At 41.8% G+C, this 21,008-nt stretch overlaps 1 protein-coding gene across 2 annotated transcripts in view; it reads left to right on the top strand.

The window, feature by feature from the left end:
- The window catches only part of SORL1 (sortilin related receptor 1), a 180,451-nt gene that overhangs the window by 76,955 nt on the left and 82,488 nt on the right, over positions 1-21,008 (top strand). For both annotated transcript variants that reach the window (XM_023208488.3, XM_023208489.3), the window contains 3 exons: positions 3,940-4,028; positions 15,521-15,699; positions 17,205-17,391. In XM_023208488.3, the coding sequence (XP_023064256.2) occupies positions 3,940-4,028; positions 15,521-15,699; positions 17,205-17,391 (455 nt within the window). The remainder of the gene's footprint in view (positions 1-3,939; positions 4,029-15,520; positions 15,700-17,204; positions 17,392-21,008) is intronic.

The following is a 21,008-nucleotide window of genomic DNA, read 5'->3' on the forward strand; positions in this document are numbered from 1 at the left end:
CATTTTAAAGTGTACAGTTCAAATGTTTTTAGTATTATTCAGTCATCACCATTGTCTAATTCCAGAACATTTTCATCAGTCCATAATATCTCCTGATTTTTATCTTTGAATGATAAGTTATTTAGCAAAGTGTTATTTAATTTGCGGGTATTTGGGGGTTTCATAGATATCTTGTTATTGATTTCCAATTTAATTTCCTATAGTCAGAGAAGACACTTTATGATTTCAGTCCCTTTAGATTTATTGAGATTTGTTTTGAGATCCAGCATGTGGTCTATATTGTTGAAGATATCACGTGCACTGGGAAGGAATATGTATTAAGCAGTTGTTTGAGGTAGTATTCTATAGATATTATTTATATGAAGGTGGTTGATAATGTTGTTCAGATCTTTTGTGTTCATATTGATTTTTGGGGGGTCTAGTTCTCTAAATTCCTAACAGAGGAATGGTAAGGTCTCCTATTATGATTCTGAAATTGTCTGTTTCTCCTTTAAATTCTGTCAATTTTTGCTTTATTTTGGTATACATTTTGAGTCTTTGTTGTTAAGGGTATTCACATTTATAATAATATTTTCTCATGAATTGTCCCTTTTATCATTATGAACTATCTCTCTTTATCTATTGTAATGCCCTTTGTCTTAAAGTCTATTTTATCTGATATTAAAATGGTTACTGTAGCCTTCTTCTGTTTACTATTTGGATAGTACATCTTTTTTTGAGTTGGTGTCTCACTCTGTCACCCAGGCTGGAGTGCAGTGGTATGATCTCAGCTCACTGCAACCTCGGCCTCCTGGGTTCAAGCAATTCTCCTGCCTTAGCCTCCTGAGTAGTTGGGATTTCAGGCGTTCATCACCACACCCAGCAAATTTTTGTATTTCTAATAGAGATGGGGTTTCACCATGTTGGTTAAGCTGGTCTCGAACTCCTGACCTCAAGTGATCCGCCTGCCTTGGCCTCCCAAAGTGCTGGGGTTACAGGTGTGAGACACCACGCCCAACCCTGGATAGTACATCTTTTAACTTCCATTCACTTTCAACCTATCTGTGTCTTTGTATTTAAAGTGTTTTTTTTTTTTTCTCTTTTTTGAAGTTAGGTCTTGTGTGTTGTCCAGACTGGTCTTGAGCTCCTGGGTTCAAGTGATCCTGCCAAGTAGTTGCAATTAAAGGCACATGCCGCCATGTGCAGTTCTTTGAAGTTTTTCTTCTAGACAACATATAGTAGGGTCTTGCTTTTTTTTACTCATTCTGCCAAGCTCTGCTTAACTGAAATGCTTAGGCCATTAACATTTAATATAATTATTGATATATTTGAATTTAGGTCTAATATTTCATTTATTTTCTTTTCTTTTCTCCTATTTATTATTCCTCTGTTCCTTCTGTCCTCTCTCCTTTTGTATTATCTAGATACATTAAGTATTCTACTTTTATTTCGATTTTTTGGGAGGCTTCTCTGTGTATTTCTAGTGGTTTCTCTAAGAATTACAACATACATATCTAATCTTTTATAGTCTTCTTTGAGTTGATATTGCACTTAACATAAAATTTAGAACCCTTTCAACCATGTAAGTCCCTTTTCTCCTCCCCCACCTATATGATATTTTCATATTTATCACATCAACACACATTACAAAACCCACAAAGCAGTGTTTGGTTTTGCTTTAAATTGTCATATGAATTTCAAAGAACTTAAATATTTACCCAGATATTTACCATTTCTCTTGCTTGCTCTTCGTTCTGGAAAAATCTCTGTTTCCCCATGGGAAATTTCCCTGCAACCTAAAGAAATTCCTATAGCATTTCCTGTAGCAAGATCTGTTGGCTGTGAATTCTCTTGTTTATCCCTCGTTTGAAAATCTATCTCTATTTTAACTTCATTCTTGAAGGATATGTTTATTGGATAGCGAATTCTGGGTTGACAGTAATTTTCTTCCAGTACTTTAAAGATGTCTGCTGTTTTCTTGTTTCCGTGGGTTCTGATGAGAAACCTGTCTTCACTTTAGCTATCATTCCCCTGTGTGTAACATGCCATTTTTCTCTAGATACTTTGAAGACTTTTTTTTCATTGGTTTTCAGCAGTTTTGTTATCATGTGTCTAGGAGGACTTTGAGTTTATTCTCTAAGTAGATGCTGATTTTGAATCTATATTTATGTCTTTCACCAAATTTGTGAAATTTTCAGCCATTATTTCTTCAAAAATTTTTTCTGTCCCCGTCCCTTTCTCCTGTTCTTCTCGGACTCCAGTTACATATTAGACCTACTGTTATTATTCTCTGTGTCCTTGGCAATCTTTTTTTCTTTGAAATCTTTTTTTTCCCCTGTATGTTCTTTAGAACATGCAGATAGATCTGTAATTTCTACAGATCTATATTTATTTTGAAGTTCACTAATTCCTCTGTCATTGCTTTTCTGATGTTGAGCCCATCAGTAAATTTCTTGTTTCAGACTTTATATTTTTCTGTTATAAAATTTGTTTGGTTTCTTTTTAAAAATTGTTTCCACTTCTCTGGAATTCTTTTCTCTCATTCATTTCACGTGTGTTTTTCTTTCCCTTATTGGACATGGTTATAATAGCTATTTTAAAATTCCAGCCACGTATGGTGGCTCATGCCTGTAATCTCAGCACTTTGGGAGGCTGAGGCAGGTGGATCACTTGAGGTCAGGAGTTTGAGACCAGCCTGACCAACATGGTGAAACCCTGTCTCTACTAAAAACATAAAAATGAGCTGGGCGTGGTGGTGCATGCATGTAATCCCAGCTACTTGGGAGGTTAAAGCAGGAGATTGCTTGAACTCAGGAGGCAGAGGTTGCAGTGAACTGAGATTGCACCACTGCACTCCAACCTGGGCAACAGAGTGAGACTGTGTCTCAAAAAATTAAAAAAAAAAATTCTAATATATGGGTCACTTGGGATTGGCACCTTTTGACTATCTTTTCCCTTGAGAATTGGACACATTTTATGGATATGTTTGTATGCTGTATGTTAAGTAATTTTGGTTTGTATTCTGCACATGTGAATGAAATTCATGCAATCAAGACTTCTGAAGGATATCGATGTCTTTGTTTCAGCATGTAATCAGCCTGTTTAGGTTCTGACCCTGAGTTCTGTTGTGCTTTCTGTAGGTGGTAGGTTAACTCTCAGTTCAGTATGCTAAGCCTTTGTTATACTGGTTTGTATGTTTCATGCACATACACTTCAGGGTTTAGGCTGTGACTTACATAAGTTCATACACAAAATTAGAAGATTTACTTTTTTGACATTCCCTGCTATGGGATTCCATCCACACTTTCCCTACCCTACAGAGGCTCCTTTCTCTGGTTCCTTTGGGAGAAATAGTGTCTGTTGAAGTTTTAGCTGTGACTGAGACTGAGGTGTACCCCATGTCTGAGACTTCCCTTTGGGCAAAGCTTTACCAGCAAAGCTTTACCAGCAAATTCATGACTTGTGTGTGTAGCTTCTCTAGGTTTTAAATCTCCACAAGCTGCTTGCTTTTGTTTACTTTTTCGGCATCCACTGGTAGTTGTTTTTTGTTCAGAGTTTTCAGCTGTAATTAGCAGGAAGGATGGGCTATAGAGGGCTAATACTGTCATAGTAGAACTGGAAGCTCACTTACTTTTTAATCAAGGGTTGGTGGGAGTCATAGATTTGGATTTGAGTCCTACCTCTGCTGTTCACAGTTTGCCATTTTAATATTAAGCCCGTGTTTCTTCATTTGGGAAAAAAATTGAAGTACTAGAACTTGCTCTGCCTGTCCCTAGGATTGTGTGAAACAGATGAGATAATGGATGTCAATGTCTTCTGTGAACAGAAAAGTTGTTTTAAAGTGGTTGTCATTGCTGTTATGTCTGTGCGCACATGTGTGCATGCCTGTAGTTATGTACACATGGTTTCTGCACAGTTACCTTCACAGCAGTGGTGTCACCATGAATTTTTCTTCCTCAGGCACTTCCTGGACCTCACTACTACACGTGGGGAGATCACGGCGGAATCATCATGGCCATTGCCCAGGGCATGGAGACCAGTGAGCTAAAGTAAGTGTCTCTGATGAGGCCTTTTAACATCAAACTCTTCTCCCAGAAATTTACATCTATGGTTCTAAGTGGATTATCTCTCTACAGCACTAGGTTGTTGACAGCACAATTTGTGATCTCTGGATATGACTTAAACTATTTTTATTTTTTTTTTGAGATGGAGTCTCACTCTGTCCCCCAGGCTGGAATGCAATGGTGCGATCTCAGCTCACTGCAACCTCCATCTCCTGGGTTCAAGCAATTCTCCTGCCCCAGCCTCCTAAGTAGCTGGGATTACAGGTGCCTGCCACCATGTCTGGGTAATTTTTGCATTTTTAGTAGAGACAGAGTTTTACCATGTTGATCAGGCTAGTCTCAAACTCCTGACCTCAGGTGATCCACCTGCCTCGGCCTCCCAAAGTGCTGGGATTACAGGTGTGAGCCACCATGCCTGCCCTGACTTAAACTCTTTATCTCTAAAATGGGAATAATAAGAACCTGTCCTTTCTATCAGAAAAGGAGATTGTGAGGAATAGGGCAATTAATTTTATGGATTTGGAAAAGTATAACACTGTAGAAAGAATTAATAATGGCCAAGTAATTAAGTGGAGGCTCTTTAATTTGTTCTCCTTTGCTTTGTCTCTTTATTACATAGAATGACTAAAAATAAATAGCAATAATAATAATACATGAGTAACAATTACAGAATGCATACACCTTGATAGCCATTGACTTCTGGTGCATTAGGTTGGTGGGGGGGTCTCATAGAGCTGGAAGCGATGTTTAGGGTTAACTGCATCATTTCACAGATGAGAGAACAGGCTCAGCAAGGCAAAGTAACTTGCCCAGGGTCATTCCTTTTGTTAGTGACATAGGCAGGATTAGCACTTGGGTTTTTAGATTGCATCCTACATTCTTTGCAATATATTGTTCTGAAAAGCAAAACTGTCAGGAGTTTGTAACCTCTACACCCTTATGTTCTGATTTTATCAGATATATACAGATCTGTATATATATACTGGTTCTTTTGGCTCATTATTGAATGGTTCATGTTAGGTCAAGTTCATGCCAGACCACACTTCTTCCTGTTTTTGAGCTGAACCCATTAGGTGGACTGGTGAAGGATCTGGAGAGGGCTTCTGTAACTATCTTGTTTATCGCAAGGACAAAGCTTTCTTTTTCTTTGCTCCTTTTAGAAACAGGGCCAGCTGGCCGGGCACGGTGGCTCACACCTATAATCCCAGCACTTTGGGAGGCCAAGGTGGGCAAATCACGAGGTCAGGAGATCGAGACCATCCTGGCTAACACGGTGAAACCCGTCTCTACTAAAAATACAAAAAACTAGCCGGGCATGATGGTGGGCGCCTGTAGTCCCGGTTACTCGGGAGGCTGAGGCAGGAGAATGGTGTGAACCTGGGAGGCAGAGCTTGCCGTGAGCCGAGATCGCGCCACTGCACTCCAGCCTGGGGGACAGAGCCAGACTCCGTCTCAAAAAAAAAAAAAGAAAGAAACAGGGCCAGCAGCAAGTGAGAGGTGGGTGGTTTGGAAAAAGAGATCTTAGCAGCTGGTTTTTTCCCTGTGGTTAATTTGACATGTGCTGAGCAACCTGGCCTCAGAGAAGGAGAGAGAAGCAAAGTACTGGTATTTGTCATTCCACTTGGCTGTTCTCTGTTCTGTGTAGCACTGGTTAGCTGTTTCTTTAGAGGCAGTACTCTGAAGAGGTCCTGTTTGTATGCAGCACTCTGTATTCATATTCAGATAGGTATTTGCTCAGACAACGACCATCACAGAACACAGTACTTCCCACATTTGTGCTATCATTTATATACCCATTAATTTAATTTTCATTTCACATGTTTAGCAAACACCGATTGTGCCAGGTACTGTGTATCTATAGATGAATAGGATGCATGCCACCCTGTAGTCATAAGGTGGGCGAGGAAACAATTGTAGTGTTTGGTATACTGCTGTGTGTGTAATACTCACGTAGGGTACATAGTTTGGCTTCCTAGGAATACATTTCATTCTTTGTATGGCTTTCAGATTTCAGAGTCAGTTCTCGATTTGCCTTGTTTAACTTCTCTGAAAATTAAATTTGCATTCCAAACTGGCTCCTCTGAAGGAGTTAGTGTGATTCTAGTCCTCTTACACCATCTGTCGGTGCATATGTGCTCAGGGAACGCAGCGTCATTCTGCACTAGCTGGAGCAAAACATGATGAGGAAAATAAACTCGCTGCCAGAAAATCATAAAGCCTTCCGCAGACATTTGGAAATGACTTGGGGGTTGTAGACTTTGGGGGATTATGGACACTGTAGCATTCCTCTAGTTGTATAGGTTTCATTTGGAGGTGTCTGTTTGAATAGTTCAAATAAAGCATTTGGAAATACGAGAATACATACAAGCTTCCTATTGACAGGTGCATGTGTCCCACATAACAACCTGAGCTTGGCCTAAATCTGTGTAGCCACCTGGCATTTACTGAGTGTGTTGTTCACAGAGGTATTTTGCTTCTTCTCCTGCTGCTCTGAAAAGCAAGAAATAATATTCAAGTTAGTTCATATTCTCAAACTACAGTGGTGATTTACTGTGATGCCCATGCACGAGGAGAGGTTGCTTCTGACAAGACCGGATATCCGTTGCTGGGCTAGGGCTTCAGGCCCCTTCTAAGTTTGGCCTCCGCAACCACAGAGATCTCTTTTCCTTTATGACTCACAGCGTGTATAGGCTGTCCCATTAATTTGGCATTGATCATACTCTGCTTCTTATGTTAGTTACCTTTACATGATGTGCCTGAATTCTGCAGCTCGTTAGTAAGGTCTTTGTAGGTAAATACTTCTGCTCGATACAGGTTAGCAGGCACTTAGCAAATATTTGATTGAAATAGGTCATGCATACTTAATCATCCAAGATTGCTTATATATATATATATATATTTTTTTTTTTTTTTTTAACTGATTTATAAAACTAGAGGAGACCTAGCTGGCGTGCCAATTGCACAGCTCCAGAGGACCACTGCCATTGTGCTCCGTGTCGATGACAACCCCGGGAGCACAGATGTGAGTGGAGGCTCCCTGGATGTGTGCAACCTGGTGGTACCCAAGAGACACCAGAGATGACCTAATCCACTTTCCTTAGTTTTCACATGAGGGAATAAGAGATTCGTCAGGAGTTAATGCCCACACTGGAACTTGAGCATATTTCTGTTAGGAATCATTTCAGGTCAATTACACAGACAGCTGTCGAACATCTACAATGAAGCAGATGCTGTGCTAGATACCAAGGATGCAAAGGCAAGTGGGGCACTGATCAGGAGCTGCCTGTGCCCACTGTTGCTCTGTGATGTTTCTGAGCCAGATGCAGAGAGAGAGGCAGGGAGGAGGGGGTTGTTTGAAAGAGGGCTTTCTGCTCTGATTTCACCTGTCTTTAGGGAGGAAAGCTAAGTAAAGTAGCATTAGTAACTCAAATAGGTGATAGTGGGGACAGAAATTGAAGCGTTGCTCAACGTAAACATTAGTGGTTTTGTTGTTGTTGTTGTTGATGTTCTTTTAAGTTATGCATGTCTTTCTCTCCCTGATTAGCACAGATATCTAGGAGTTGACTGTTTTTTGTTTCAGCTTCTGCCTTGAGTCTCCTCTGAGACTGTTACCTTTGTTATTGTTAATTGAAATTGAGAGCAAGAAGTGGAACACTTTGTTTTGCTCTTCTGTCTACATGTCTGAAATGGGTAAATAAGAACCTGCACTGGAGATTCACTTATTCATTCATTCAGCATGCTGCTCCTGTGAACATGCTCACAGGAGGCGCAGGAGCAGTGGCTTTTTCTTTGGAGAAGGGGCTGTTGCATTTTTGCACCCCGACTGAAGAAGATTCAAACACGTTTGTCAGCTTTATCACAGAAGATAAGATCAATTTCTGTTTCTTCACTGCGGTTTGCTTGTCAGTGTGATGATATTATTCGCTTGTCAGTGTGATGATATTATTCGTAGTCAGTAATAAGATTTTGAACTTGCCCCAAAGCATCTTTTTTTCTAAGATATCCAATTTCACAGGGACTTCTCTCTGGAAATCCCGAAAAGCCCCTGCAAAGACTCCACGCAGCAGAGCAGCTGTCTTTTCTGGACCTGGGCTCTGGAATCAGACCCACAGTTCCAGAATGTGGGAGGCAGCGGTTAATGTCTTCACTTGCTTGCAGCACCTCTCAATGGCACAGTTGCCAGGAGAGCCACCTCTACTTTATCCTGACCGCTGTGGTTTTTCTGCCCCTTGAGCTATAGAGGAGCAGGTGTTCTTATCATGGTTTGATTTTTTTTTTCTGGAGTGCCGTGGTGCAATCTTGGCACATTGCAACCTCCTCTTCCCAGGCTCAGGCAGTCCTCCCATCTCAGCCTCCCGGTAGCTGGGAACACAGGCGTGAGCCACCATGCCTGGCTAATTTTTATATCTTTTTTTTTCTTTCTGGTAGACACGGGTTTGGCCATATTGCCCAGGCTGTTTTCATTTGAACTCCTGAGTTCAAAGTGATCCGCCCGCCTCAGCCTCCTAAGTGTTGAGATTACAGGTGTGAGCCACCAAGCTTGGTCCTTATCACCTTTTAACTGTTAAGAAACTGAGACATGGGGTTAAAAAAATGCAGTGGAGTTTCTTTAACTTCCTTCAGCAAGCGTTTATGAATAATACCCTTTCTGTGTGCTAGGAAAGATTCAAGGTGCCAGGGGAAGAAAAGTAAGAGGTCTTATTCCTGATGAACGGCAATCTAGTAGAAAACACTCGCAAAATCAAGTCACTGAAATATAGTGAGGTATGAGATTATGGAGAGCCCTGGGCGCAGTGGGAACCAGAATGAGGGCCAGGTGGTGCTATCTGGGGGACAGGGGAGGGCTTCTGGGAGAGGAAACCCCAGCTGAACATAAAAGGATATAAAGCAAGGTCGGAATGCTTTTCTAGGGCTAGAGAGAACTTGAGCAAGGGCAAAAGCATGATCATTGGGGAATGTGCACAGCTCCTGAGTATTAATAGAATGCAAATTTCCAGGTGGGAAGTGGTGAGAAACGAGGCTGGAGGAAGGTGTGTATATAGAGGCCAGGTCCTGGGGGACCTTACCTGTGCCTTACTAAAGAGATTAAAGTTTGCTTTGAGGTAATAGGGTCCCTTTGAGGGATTTTAGTAGGGGAATGACATGGCTAGACTTGCACTATGGAACGATGGATCTGGCAGAATGGAGAGGATGGATTCAGTGGAGAGAGACCGGAAGTGAGAGCTGATGCGGGGGTGTGTTTGAGGACTAAGTCTGCAGGGCGTGGCTTCTGATTTACCTGAGATGATGGGAGAAGTGATTATACCACTCATAGAAAGACAGAGGTGAAGGAGTAGGCTTGCAGGGCTGTATATTAAATGCAGACATGGACAGGTTGAATTGAAGCCTCTGTGGTGTGTCCAAGGGGAGATGTCCAGCAGGAGTCTGGATATATTACAACATCCGGTTAAGCCTTCTGCCACCCTTTGCAAGAATTTTCTCCATGCCATCTGTGATAGACAGTCTTTTGTTCTATACTTGAACATTTCTCTTGGTGGGGAATTTGCCATATTAAAAGGTGCTCCAATTTACTTTGGGACAGTTTGCTGTTCATTTGTTCACTCATTCATTTGTGAATGAAAGTTCTCTGGTGAGGGAGAGCCCAAATTCTCCTCCCTCCAGCTTCTATTCCTGGACTTAGTTCTGCTCCGTGGAGATGCACAGTAGATATTTCCTTTGGCATGAAAGCCTTTCAAGTATTTAAGGAGTCTGTCATGTTCTCCTCAGTGTCTGCCATTTCATGATGAATATCCCCAGTTCCTTTCCTCATATTCTATAGATCCTGAATCTCCATCTTCTAGGTTCTGCCTTAGGTCTGCCTCACGATGTCAGTGCCTTAAAATGTGGTACTTGGATCTGGCCCCAGTAGTCTGAAACATGCAGAAGACATTGAGATTTTGCCTTCACGATTCTGAACACTCTATATCTATTAATAAAAACCTCTGACGGTATTTACATTTTTAACAGCCATCTGAAACTGGTGGCTCCTATTAATTTCTTTTTTGAGTGGAGGTATCATTTGCATACCACAGGATGCCCAGATATTGACTACACCAGTTAATCAGTTCCGAAGGGTGCATGTCAAGATGTAGAGTATTTCCATCAGTCCAGGAAATACTCACATGTCCCTTTCCAGTCAGTGCTCTCCACCCCCAAACCCCTGCCCCAATTACAGGCAACCAGTGGTATGTTTATCACTGTAGGTTAGTTCTGCCTATTCCAGAATTTCACTTGTTTGTATTTTGTATTTGGCTTCCTTTACTCAGCGTAATGATTTTGAGATTTATCCATCTTTTAACTGGTATTGGTAGGCTGAGTTCACTTTAACTAAAATACCTGAGATCCTTCTTTCTTATGGATCTTATTAAAGACCAGATGTTCCCCATTCTGTATTTGAGCAGATAGGTTTTTGAAACTACGTGTGGAGCTTTATTTTTATTTTTGCTTATTTTTTTGGTTTGAATGCTATTTTTGGCATTTATTGTATTATTTATACATTTAGCCTTTTACCCTTTGCAAATTTGGCAGATTCGCTTTCCAGATCCCGATCCAGATCATTGACAGATGTGTTGAGCTCTGTGAGAATGAGAAGTCTTATCTTGGGGTGAGATCAAACCATATGTCAGCACTCTTGGGATGTGCTTATTTTACCACCAGTGAATTTTATCTGACTGCGTGGTCCACAAAGATCTTCATGAAAAAATGAATGTTCTGTGTCATTGTCCTGTTTTTCAAATCACGAATTACCACGAGGAAAGGAAATGGAGTTAGTCTGTTGTGACTTGTGTGTGGAACCATTTGGGTTCTTAGCCTTGACCTCCTTTTCGTCTGATTGCTCTCAAATAACCTATTTCATAATCCATTCTTGAAACCACCTTTTCTTCATTAAGGAAATAAAAGTTTTTTCCCTATTATAGTTTTTGAGATCTTTGTTCTTCATAATTCTTCTAGAGATTTTTGAAAAGGATGCTATAATCATTGTATCTTTAAGTCTTTCAGTCCTTAGACTATATTTTGTACTCATTTTCCTTTAACTTACCTAGTTTTTCTTGTCATGTCCAATTTGAAGATTATTTTCCTTGATAAAGAGAAACATAGAAATTATTTTTTTCTGTTTTTTTTTAGACCCAGCTTTACTACTATGTTGTTACTCAAAGATTTTTTTTTTCTTACGGAGTCTTTATTTCTTTTATTCTCAGTTTTCCAATCAGTCAGAAAACATAAAATATTTTCAATTCAAAGTTCTAGTAAAGATAGGCAGACCTGGGTGATGGTTTTCATAAATGAATGAATGGATGCACTAATGGATGAATGTATATCAAGTGCTCTGTTTTTTGAATTGATACATATGATTATGTCTGCAATTATTTATTCTGTTGGCCATCAGAACAATGATCCTGTTCCTTTCTAATTCTTTATAGAACTGATCAGATAAACCATCCACTGACCCACCAGTCTGCCAATTATTTTGGTAATTTGAAGCATAAACCGTGATTCATTTTGAACTTATCTTGCTACTATTCCAACAGACTATTGGCTGTGAGAATTACAGCTAGAATTACCTAGCAGTAACTGAATTTTTTGCTCTTGGTTATATGACTTTTTCCCATCTTGAATATGTTCTTTAGAAACCCGAACTCATCAGGAACCTTTCTGTGTAGCTGCCTGCTAGAGTCCTAAGTTGGTTATCTACCACACTTCTTCCTTTTAGAGTATCTGTGGTTATATTAAGTTTTATTATTATATTATACGACCTTCCCATCTTCTTGAAAGTTTTTGTCCCTGGGATTATGTCTATATTTTTATCTGAGCAGTTTGAATTCTTCATTCCTAAAGGCAAGTGCCCTATATCCTCTTTCATAACTTAAGAATGCAAAGATGGGCTAGGTGCGGTGGCTCACGCCTATAATCCCAGCACTCTGGGAGGCCAAGGTGGGTGAATCATTTGATGCCAGGAGTATGAGACCAGCCTGGCCAACAAGGTGAAATCCCATCTCTACTAAAAGTACAAAAAAAGAATGCAAAGATGACTTTGTTTCTTCACAAGGTTCTTGTCACTTCTACCAACACAAGTTCTCCTTTAGGGGTCAGAATTCAGTCCAAAATACGTGTTCTCTTAACTGTCGCTGTTGATAAGGCAAGAGCCTTTTCCCCAGAATTCTGAAGAGCACCATTTTCTAAATGAGTAGTGTATTTTCAGATACAAGCTATGCTTGGTCATGCACCTGCTTGTTATTTCATTAATGAGTTATTGTCAGAGTCCTCTGGGAACCCTCAAGAAATGAGGTGATTCATTTCCTGAGGTTATGTGGGGTTCGAGGAGCTCTTAAAGAGAATTAACTTGGCAATGTATAAATAGGTGGACTTTAGCATTACCACTGAGTGGGCAGATGGCTACCATGATGTCTGGGTAATAGGCTGACTCTGCTGGTTCATTTTGCTATAAAAGTAATATAAACCTTTAGCTTATGACACTGGTTATAAGAAGGAGACTGAATGAGTTAATTTATCCAAATATCTGTTTCAAAATTTTCTTAAACCAAAAGTGTATCTGCCAGGTGAGATTTCTCCCCTTGTGAGAGATTTGTAGTGGGAGATTACTTAGTCTCCCATTGACATTTATTATTCTGCCTTGTAACCCTACCAGATGGTTTAACCCCTAGCCTTTTTGTGGCAGTATCTTTTTTTTTTTTTAAGCAGGGTCTCGTTCTGTCACCCAGACGGGACTGCAGTGGTGCAGTCATGGCACACTGCAGCCTCACACTCTTGGACTCAAGCATTTCTCACACCTCAGCCTCCAGAGGAGGAGCTGGGACCACAGGGGGCACCACCACACGTGACTAATTAAAAAAAATATACTTTTCTGTAGAGAAGGAGGTCTTATCATGTTTCTCAGGCTGGTCTCAAACTCCTGACCTCAAAAGATCCTTCTGCCTTGGCCTCCCAAAGTACTGGGATTACAGGCATGTGCCACCATGCCTGGCCAAATCAAGTTTAATAATCTCAATATGAGATGCAGTGTTTGGATTGAGTGATGTCTTGAAAAGATTTATGTCAAGTATTAGAATCCCAAGGTGTAAAACTAAAATCTCAAAAACATGAGAAAGCTGAAAGAAAAAGTTTTGCATATAATTTGGATTTAAGAAGGGCCCAGAAGCTCTGTGATTCTAAAGAGGCTTGAATTGAGTGATTTCTCATGTCCAGCATCTCACCTGCTCACTGGGTGATAAAACAAATGTTGGGCAGATTTTCTTCCTTGCCTCCCTCTCCCTCCCTCTTTTCCTTCTCCTTCTTCAATACCAAAGATAATGTAAAATCAGTGCAGTTACTCAAACGCTGCTTAGTTTTTCAAAGACTTGCTTCCTTGTTCTGTTATAGCCTGTCTTGGAGACTTTCCTCAGTATATACTGTCCTTCAACTTTTTTGCTTTTTAATTTCTAAGACCACGGTAAAGTTGGAAAAACTGTATAAAGAACACCCATGAAACTTTCGCCTAGAGTCACAGATTGTTAGTATTTGCCAATTTGCTCTACTTCTATCATTGGTCTATTTATCTATCCTGTGTATCCATCTATTATTTTTCAGCTGAATCATTTTAAAGAAAGTTACAGACATCATGCTCCCTCACAGCTACTTAAACATGTATCTCCAATAAATGAGGGCATTTTCCTATATAATCACAATGCCATTCTCACGCCTAAGAAAATTAACATGAACTCGGTATGACTTATAGACTATATTTTCTCAGTTGTCTCAAATTATTTATGGCCGCTTTTCCCCTTTGATCTGGGATTTAGTCAGTCCTGAGCTAAACCCTGGATTGGATTTATGCATTGCGAATTTGTTTACTCATTGCATTTGGCTATTATACTCCTTTAGTCTTTTTAAATCTGTAACACATTATTGTTTGGATGAACGGAGGCAAGATGGCACATTTCCGGGTTCTTCATCACCGGCTTTTACCCGTGTGTGCGAAAATGCAGCTGACGCCCGGGAAGGTGCAGATTAATCAGGCATGCACCAGGTGATGTCAATCCGAAGAGACCAAGATTTACCTGGTGGCACCTGCGGAGCGCCCCCCCCTCCCCCGACATGCCCGTGCCCTGCCTATTGCCCTTCCACTCCTAGAAAAGTCGCTCCCAGCAGATGCGCCTGGGGCGGGCTTTCTCAGCCCCCACTCTTGTCGGGACTGTATTAGAAACTCCGCCCCCCCCCACCCCCAGCTCCGGTCCCTGAAGCTAGATGACCAAAGAATAAATTTGCAGTTTTGCTTTTAGCCTTGCCTGCTCGCTGGTTCTTTTGTGCCCACTCTGGTGGTCTTAGAAAAACAAATCAATTATCTGCCTTTTTTGTTTATTTATTTGGTTTTGTGGCCTTGATTTTTTTGAAGAATCTGGAGCAGTTGTGTAGAATATCCCACATTTTGGATTTGTCCAGTTGTATAGAATAGCGCACAGAGGATGTGTTATTCTCAATGCTTTATTCAGGAGGCACCTAATACCAAGTTGTCCTGCTTTTGCTGATGTCTAGTTAGGATTGTGACTCTCTGATCATTCATTGTGAGATTATGTTTTGTAAAATTTTATTTCCCCATTTGTAGTGAATGATTTGTCTGTTGGTTGATGTCAGACAATCTGAACATCCTGGCCCCAACACTTTCACCCGGTGGTTTTAGCATCCAGTGATGATCTTTGTGTGATTTAGTTATTGCAGTGGGGATTACAGAATGGTAATTTTTCTGTCATTTCTATTGTATTGTTTCCAACCTTTATTAAGTGTCATTCTAATATAAGAAAAAAATTGGGGGCTGGGCGCAGTGGCTCACGCCTGTAATCCCAGCATTTTGGGAGGCCGAGGCGGGCGGATCACGAGGTCGGGAGATCGAGATAATCTTGGCTAACATGGTGAAACCCAGGGTCTACTAAAAATACAAAAAAAAAAAAAAAAAAAAAAAATTAGCTGGGCGTTGTGGCGGGCGCCTGTAGTCCCAGCTATTCGGGAGGCTGAGGCAGGAGAATGGCATGAACCCGGGAGGCGGAGCTTGTAGTGAGCCGAGATCGCGCCACTGCACTCCAGGCTGGGCGACAGAGCGAGACTCCGTCTCCAAGAAAAAAAAGAAAAAAATTTCTCTTTTGCTCCTCTTAGAGACCCATTTCCTATTTTCATTCAATGTGTAATCTGTTACCATCATTTTTCTTTTTTGATGTTTGAATTCTCCTAAATTCAGCCACTTGGAGCCCCATCAGGCTGGCTCCTGTGTTCTTTGGAGATGACTGCATTTATCTCTGAGCATTTCCTTAAACTTTCCCTGCCTTAGCCCGGGATCAGCCATTTCTCCAAGGAGCCCTGGTTCCTGCTCCTGATGAATGTGATATGGAAACCAAGCCTTTGCCTTAGATACTTTAACTGCAAGGATTCTCTTACTTGCATTTGGGCAGATACAGTACCAATGAAGGGGAGACCTGGAAAACATTCATCTTCTCTGAGAAGCCAGTGTTTGTGTATGGCCTCCTCACAGAACCTGGGGAGAAGAGCACTGTCTTCACCATCTTTGGCTCGAACAAAGAGAATGTCCACAGCTGGCTGATCTTCCAGGTCAATGCCACAGATGCCTTGGGTAAGCTGCTGCCTCCTTGGACCTTTTCACATGGATATGCGTGGACTTCCTGTTATATGCAAAGCACCAGCTTAGATACTGTGTACTCAGAGGAGCTTGAGATTCATTGGGGGAGATGGGCCCATAAGAGTTAGCAAAGTGCATAGGGAGGTAATTGAGGGCTTGCTCAATTCTTCTTAGTAAGACTGGGTGTTATTCTTTGTATCTTAGTTTCCTCATGCAGTTCCTGGCACATAGGAGGTTTAAATATATGTCTGCTGAATATATAGATAAATGCACGAATGAAAAACATAGTTCCATATCAGCAGTGCCAATTGGACGTATTCAGTGAGTGTGCCTGACTCTCCGTAAGTCAGTGTGCCGAGCAATGCAAGGTCCTCTCAAAGCCATCTAGGATCTAGTCGTGATCTGCTAGTCTGGGTACAGAATGTGTAAGTATGCAGGCAGAAGTGAAACTCTTCAGCCTCCTCTCCCTGCGTCCCCACGTTATCTTACCCTTTCCTACCTCTCAGCCTTGGCTAACCTGATTCTAGCTGCCCGGAATGCCCTGTTTCTTCTCACCTCCACCCATCCAGCCTCCCCTACTCGAAATCCTTTTCATATCTCAGGATCCAACACACTTGTTGCTGATATCCTAACCAGAAGACGTCTCCCTTCTCTATGTCCAGAACATAAGTGGACTCACAACTTTGTGTCTGTCACTCGGTGTGTTTCACCTTCCATTGGCTAGATTATAAAGCCCTTAAAAATAAGAACTTGCCCTGTGCATATTTGTATTCCACCTAATGGAAGGCTCGATAGCCTTACAGTCAGTAGGAGTTTAATAAGTTTACTGTGTTGCATGGCATTGAATCAAAAGTTGTGTATTGACTTCGGGTAGTATCTAATCTGACTGAGGACACATATGTAAGAGTCAAAAAGTGCCAACATAGACATAGGCATACTTTGGAATGCTTGTAAAAAGCACCCTACTTACATTTCGATGAACGTGGCCGATGGAGTGACGGTGCAAGGTATCTTAGCATTTTCCAGCCTCTTTCCATGGAGATCCTGTACTTTCAAGTCGGGCCAGCGAGCCCTCCATTGCCCTCGGGCCCCACTACCAGATGTGCCCTCACTGCCCGAGGAAGCAGGCTGGGAACATTAACCCCCAGTGGTATTGCTCATCAAGGAATCAGCCGTTCCCCAGTTCTCTAGGAGAGAAACACTTCTGGGTACTTGTTTCTACAGTAATGTCTTCTGTAATGTTTCAGAAGTTTGGATAGAGGCCTAAAGGTGGCTTGCTTCTTCCCAACTTTTCCAGGCAAATGTCTGCATTTCAGGTATCCTTTTCATTGGCACAGGGCTGCCCAGCTTCAAAGCAAGCCGTTTGGAGGGTCTGTGTGCTTGTGGGACGGCAACAGACAGACAGGAAGTGGGGGTTGAGGCCGGGCACCTTGAGGCACAGCAGGGAACCCCATATGAGCCTGCCTGTAATGTGTCGTGCTGTGTTCCTTTTTCCTTAGGAGTTCCCTGCACAGAGAATGACTACAAGCTGTGGTCACCATCTGATGAGCGGGGGAATGAGTGTTTACTGGGACACAAGACTGTTTTCAAACGGAGGACCCCCCATGCCACATGCTTCAATGGAGAGGACTTTGACAGGCCAGTGGTCGTGTCCAACTGCTCCTGCACCCGGGAGGACTATGAATGGTTAGTTCTTCTTTGATGACTGGGGACTGAGTGGTGCTTTATTCACTCAGCAATGTCGGGGAAAGAGACTAGGCATGGTCCTTTTCCCTGAGCAAAGGAAGGGAATAGAAGGAAACAGTTATTTAGGAAGCATCTTTTATGTGCCAGGAGCTGTGCTAGGCATGTTTCATGTAAGTTGTTTTCTTTAGTTCTTACAGCTAGGTAAAGTGGTAGAGGTGTCTAGGACAGCTGCAGCCATGTCTTCAGGAATAGATAGCTCTGGGATTTATTTCTATTAGGGCAACCCAAAAATATGCTGAAGGTTCCATTGTTGGTAATCCTTCTCCTTAGGACCCTATTCTAGAGGAGATTTATTTCTTTATCTGAAACAAGGGGATGTTAGTGTGTGTATATGTGTGTGTGTGTGTGTGTTTGCATCATTTATTATTTCTTGAGCAAAATATCCAAGGCACTGCTGCGAATGCTAAAAGTAGGAGAAGTGACTTGTGCATAGCTAATTGGCCCAGGAGGTGGAAGAGAGCAGGTGCCTCAGAGCAGGAACCGGTACTTTTATTGTGACTATTGAAAGGAAGGAGAGGGCTGTGGATTGCTGTTGGAGAATCAGGAAATTTTTGGAAGAAGTGCTGTTTGAGCTGGGCTCTCAGGGAGCATCTATATTTGCAGACAGCAGTGTTTTGAGACCATGTAGCTGCAACAGGCAGGTGTAGAGGCAGCAGGGTGTGGTTGGGAGTTGAATTGGGATGCCTTGTTGGGTGTATGACATGGGGATGATGATTGGAGATGAGGCTGAAAAGATAGAATACAGTAGGGTAGAGAGACCTTAGAGGGAATGAACCTTATTCTATAATTAGGAGGAAGCCTTCAGGGGCTTTTGAGGAGAGTTGATGATCAAAACAGAGCTTAGCTGTAGGAATTTTGAGGAGAGTTGATGATTGGAACAGAACTTAGCTGTAGGAAGAGGATTCTAGTGGCAGAATACGCAGGATCTCAGAGCTCCTGGACAGTTACTTTAGTCTATAATTCAGCATGAAATCATTGTAGTTTATTCAGGAGCACCAAGAGAGCCATGGCTATTTAATATAAATACACAACTCATATTTCAGTGGTTGCCGAGGCACAGAGGAACTAGATTTTGCTTTGGGCAGCTGTACTTGTCTTGACTAAAGCCAGAAACCTCTGATGTGTTCTAGACCAGAGGTTGGAACATGGTCATACAGTAAATGTTCTAGACTTTGTAGGCCATGTGGTTTCTATGATCTGCATTACAACTCCTCACTCTGCCCATGGCAGTGCCCATGGGTGAATGAAAGCAGCTCTAGATGAATGAATGTGGCTGTGATCCAGTAAATCTCTATTTACGAAAATGGCCGACCAGGTTTGGCCACTTCTGTTCTAGACCAGTGCTTCTGAAACTTTAAGGTGCGTATGAATCATGTGCAGATTCTGCCTCAGGAGTTCTGGGGGTCTGCATTTCCATCGAGCTCCCAGGAGATGTGGATGCTGCTTATCTGCACATTCACCCTTTGAGCAGCAAGGCTTAGAACACAGAAGACAGTCATTTCCTTAGAAAGGTGTGTGCTCCCAAGGTAACGACACAGACTCTTTAACAGCAAAAGCACAGAGCTGGCTGATGTTCCCAGTGACGTCAGTTCCATGCTGTGTGCCTTCTGCTCTTCCTTAGACACTTTTTCATTATAGTCTAATCTAATCTAAGAGCTTTGTTGGCCTCAGGTAGTCCTCCTCAGACTGGCTTGAGACTGGAGATGTCCTAATCCCTGAAAAGATCATAGTGACCTCTCTCTGCCCTCTTCCTATCCCCAACATGTGCTTCAAAATAAAATTAAGACTAAGTAAAAAATAGGTAAGAAAGTCTAACAAATTTTTGTTTTGTTTTGTTTTTCTCATGGCATTTAGGCTTAAAAATAAATAACATTAAAATTTTCTCTCTTGCCCTACATTTCCCCAACCCCCACCAAAAAAAAAAAAAAAAAAAAAAAAAAAATCACAAAAAAAAGCAAAAAAGAAATGGAGCTTGGTGTGTTCTCCTGGGTAAACTGGCCTGCATCCTGCTGGTCTGCCATGCCCACCCCATCTGCCTTGCTGGAACCTGCTGGATGCTCACCCTGGTTGTATGCGGAGTCTTTTTATTATAGACCAGTCAAACCACTTCCTCTGCCCCTCATGGGGTTGGGTTGCAGGCCAAATGAGATCGTGGGATGATGACCCTCTGAAATGCTAAGGGGTATATGGATGTCAGCTGTTGCCCACTCCACCCGCCATTGTTTCTCTGCTTGCTGTAGCTGCTGGAAGGCAGCCAGCCCAACTGCGTGGCTCTTGGAGATGTTTGATGGCATTGGACTATGGCAGTGAGAAGGAAAACGGTCCCAAGATGGATGTCAGGAAATGAGATGAGATTATAGTATCTTTCCATTAGTTCAGGTACTGGTCGACCACTGTGTTTGAACACCAGGTTTTTTCTGATAGTCCTTTCAGACCACACAGGGAAGCCCAGCTATTGGCCCCTGTTCCCTGATTTCAGTGGTAGATTCTTTTATATCCTTATATTTCTTGACATTGCCAAGTCATACAGCTTTCACATTCTTGACTGCAACCCCTAGTAAATAATACATTTTCTATGATGACCTTGTACCTACATATGTTTATGTAGATACATACACACATGTAACTAAAACACAAGTTTTAGGAGACAACTTTGACTTTTAAATGTATGATGGGGCCTTTTGCAATCTTTTGCTCTTTTTTGGGAGGGAAAGAATCTGGTCTTGGGCCTCCCAGGTACTTTCAGAGTCCACTAGGTCATGACCTGTGGTCAAAGAAAGCTGCCCAGGAAGAGTGCTTTGCTATTGGAGGCAAATAAGTAATTAGCTAATGCTTTATCTGGTTCCTAAAAAGATTTAAAGTGGCCGTTCAGTAATAACGAACTGAGGTAATGAAAGAGGCATGTTTGATCCAGTGGCAAAGCTGCTGCCTTTCGATTCTTTACAAATTATTAAATGTGGATTATGATATAATGCACACAGGCCACTCTGCTCTGTATCTGTTAATACTTTTTGTGTCAGAAATGTTTAATAAATATTTGGGGTTTTTCTTTCTGTTTTTTGTTTTTCTGAGACAGAGTCTCACTCTGTCACCCAGGCTGGAGTGCAGTGGTGCAATCTCGGCTCACTGCAACCTCCACCTCCCGAGTTCAAGCCATTCTCTTGCCTCAGCCTCCAGAGTAGCTGGGACTACAGGTGCGTGCCACTACGCCCAGCTAATTTTTGTGTTTTTAGTAGAGATGGGGTTTTGCCATGTTGCCCAGGTTGGTCTAGAACTCCTGACCTCAAGTGATCCACCTGCCTCAGCCTCCCAAAGTGCTGGGATTACAGGTGTGAGCCACCATGCCAGGCCTAAATATTTGTTGAATTGAATAGAGCAAATAAATGAGTTCTGGTAGAGCACATGAATGTGGAATATATGTTCTGTTCTATAATTCTTTGAATATGTTCTATAATTCATTGAATAATAGAATTTACAGCTTGGGCAGGGCCTTAGAACATTCATAGTACAGTCATCTCGTTTTAGAATCGTCTTTGACTGACGCCTCCTGCTTCCTG

Source organism: Piliocolobus tephrosceles, chromosome 13 (genome assembly GCF_002776525.5).
Source record: "Piliocolobus tephrosceles isolate RC106 chromosome 13, ASM277652v3, whole genome shotgun sequence".
In the NCBI taxonomy this organism is placed as follows: domain Eukaryota; kingdom Metazoa; phylum Chordata; class Mammalia; order Primates; family Cercopithecidae; genus Piliocolobus; species Piliocolobus tephrosceles.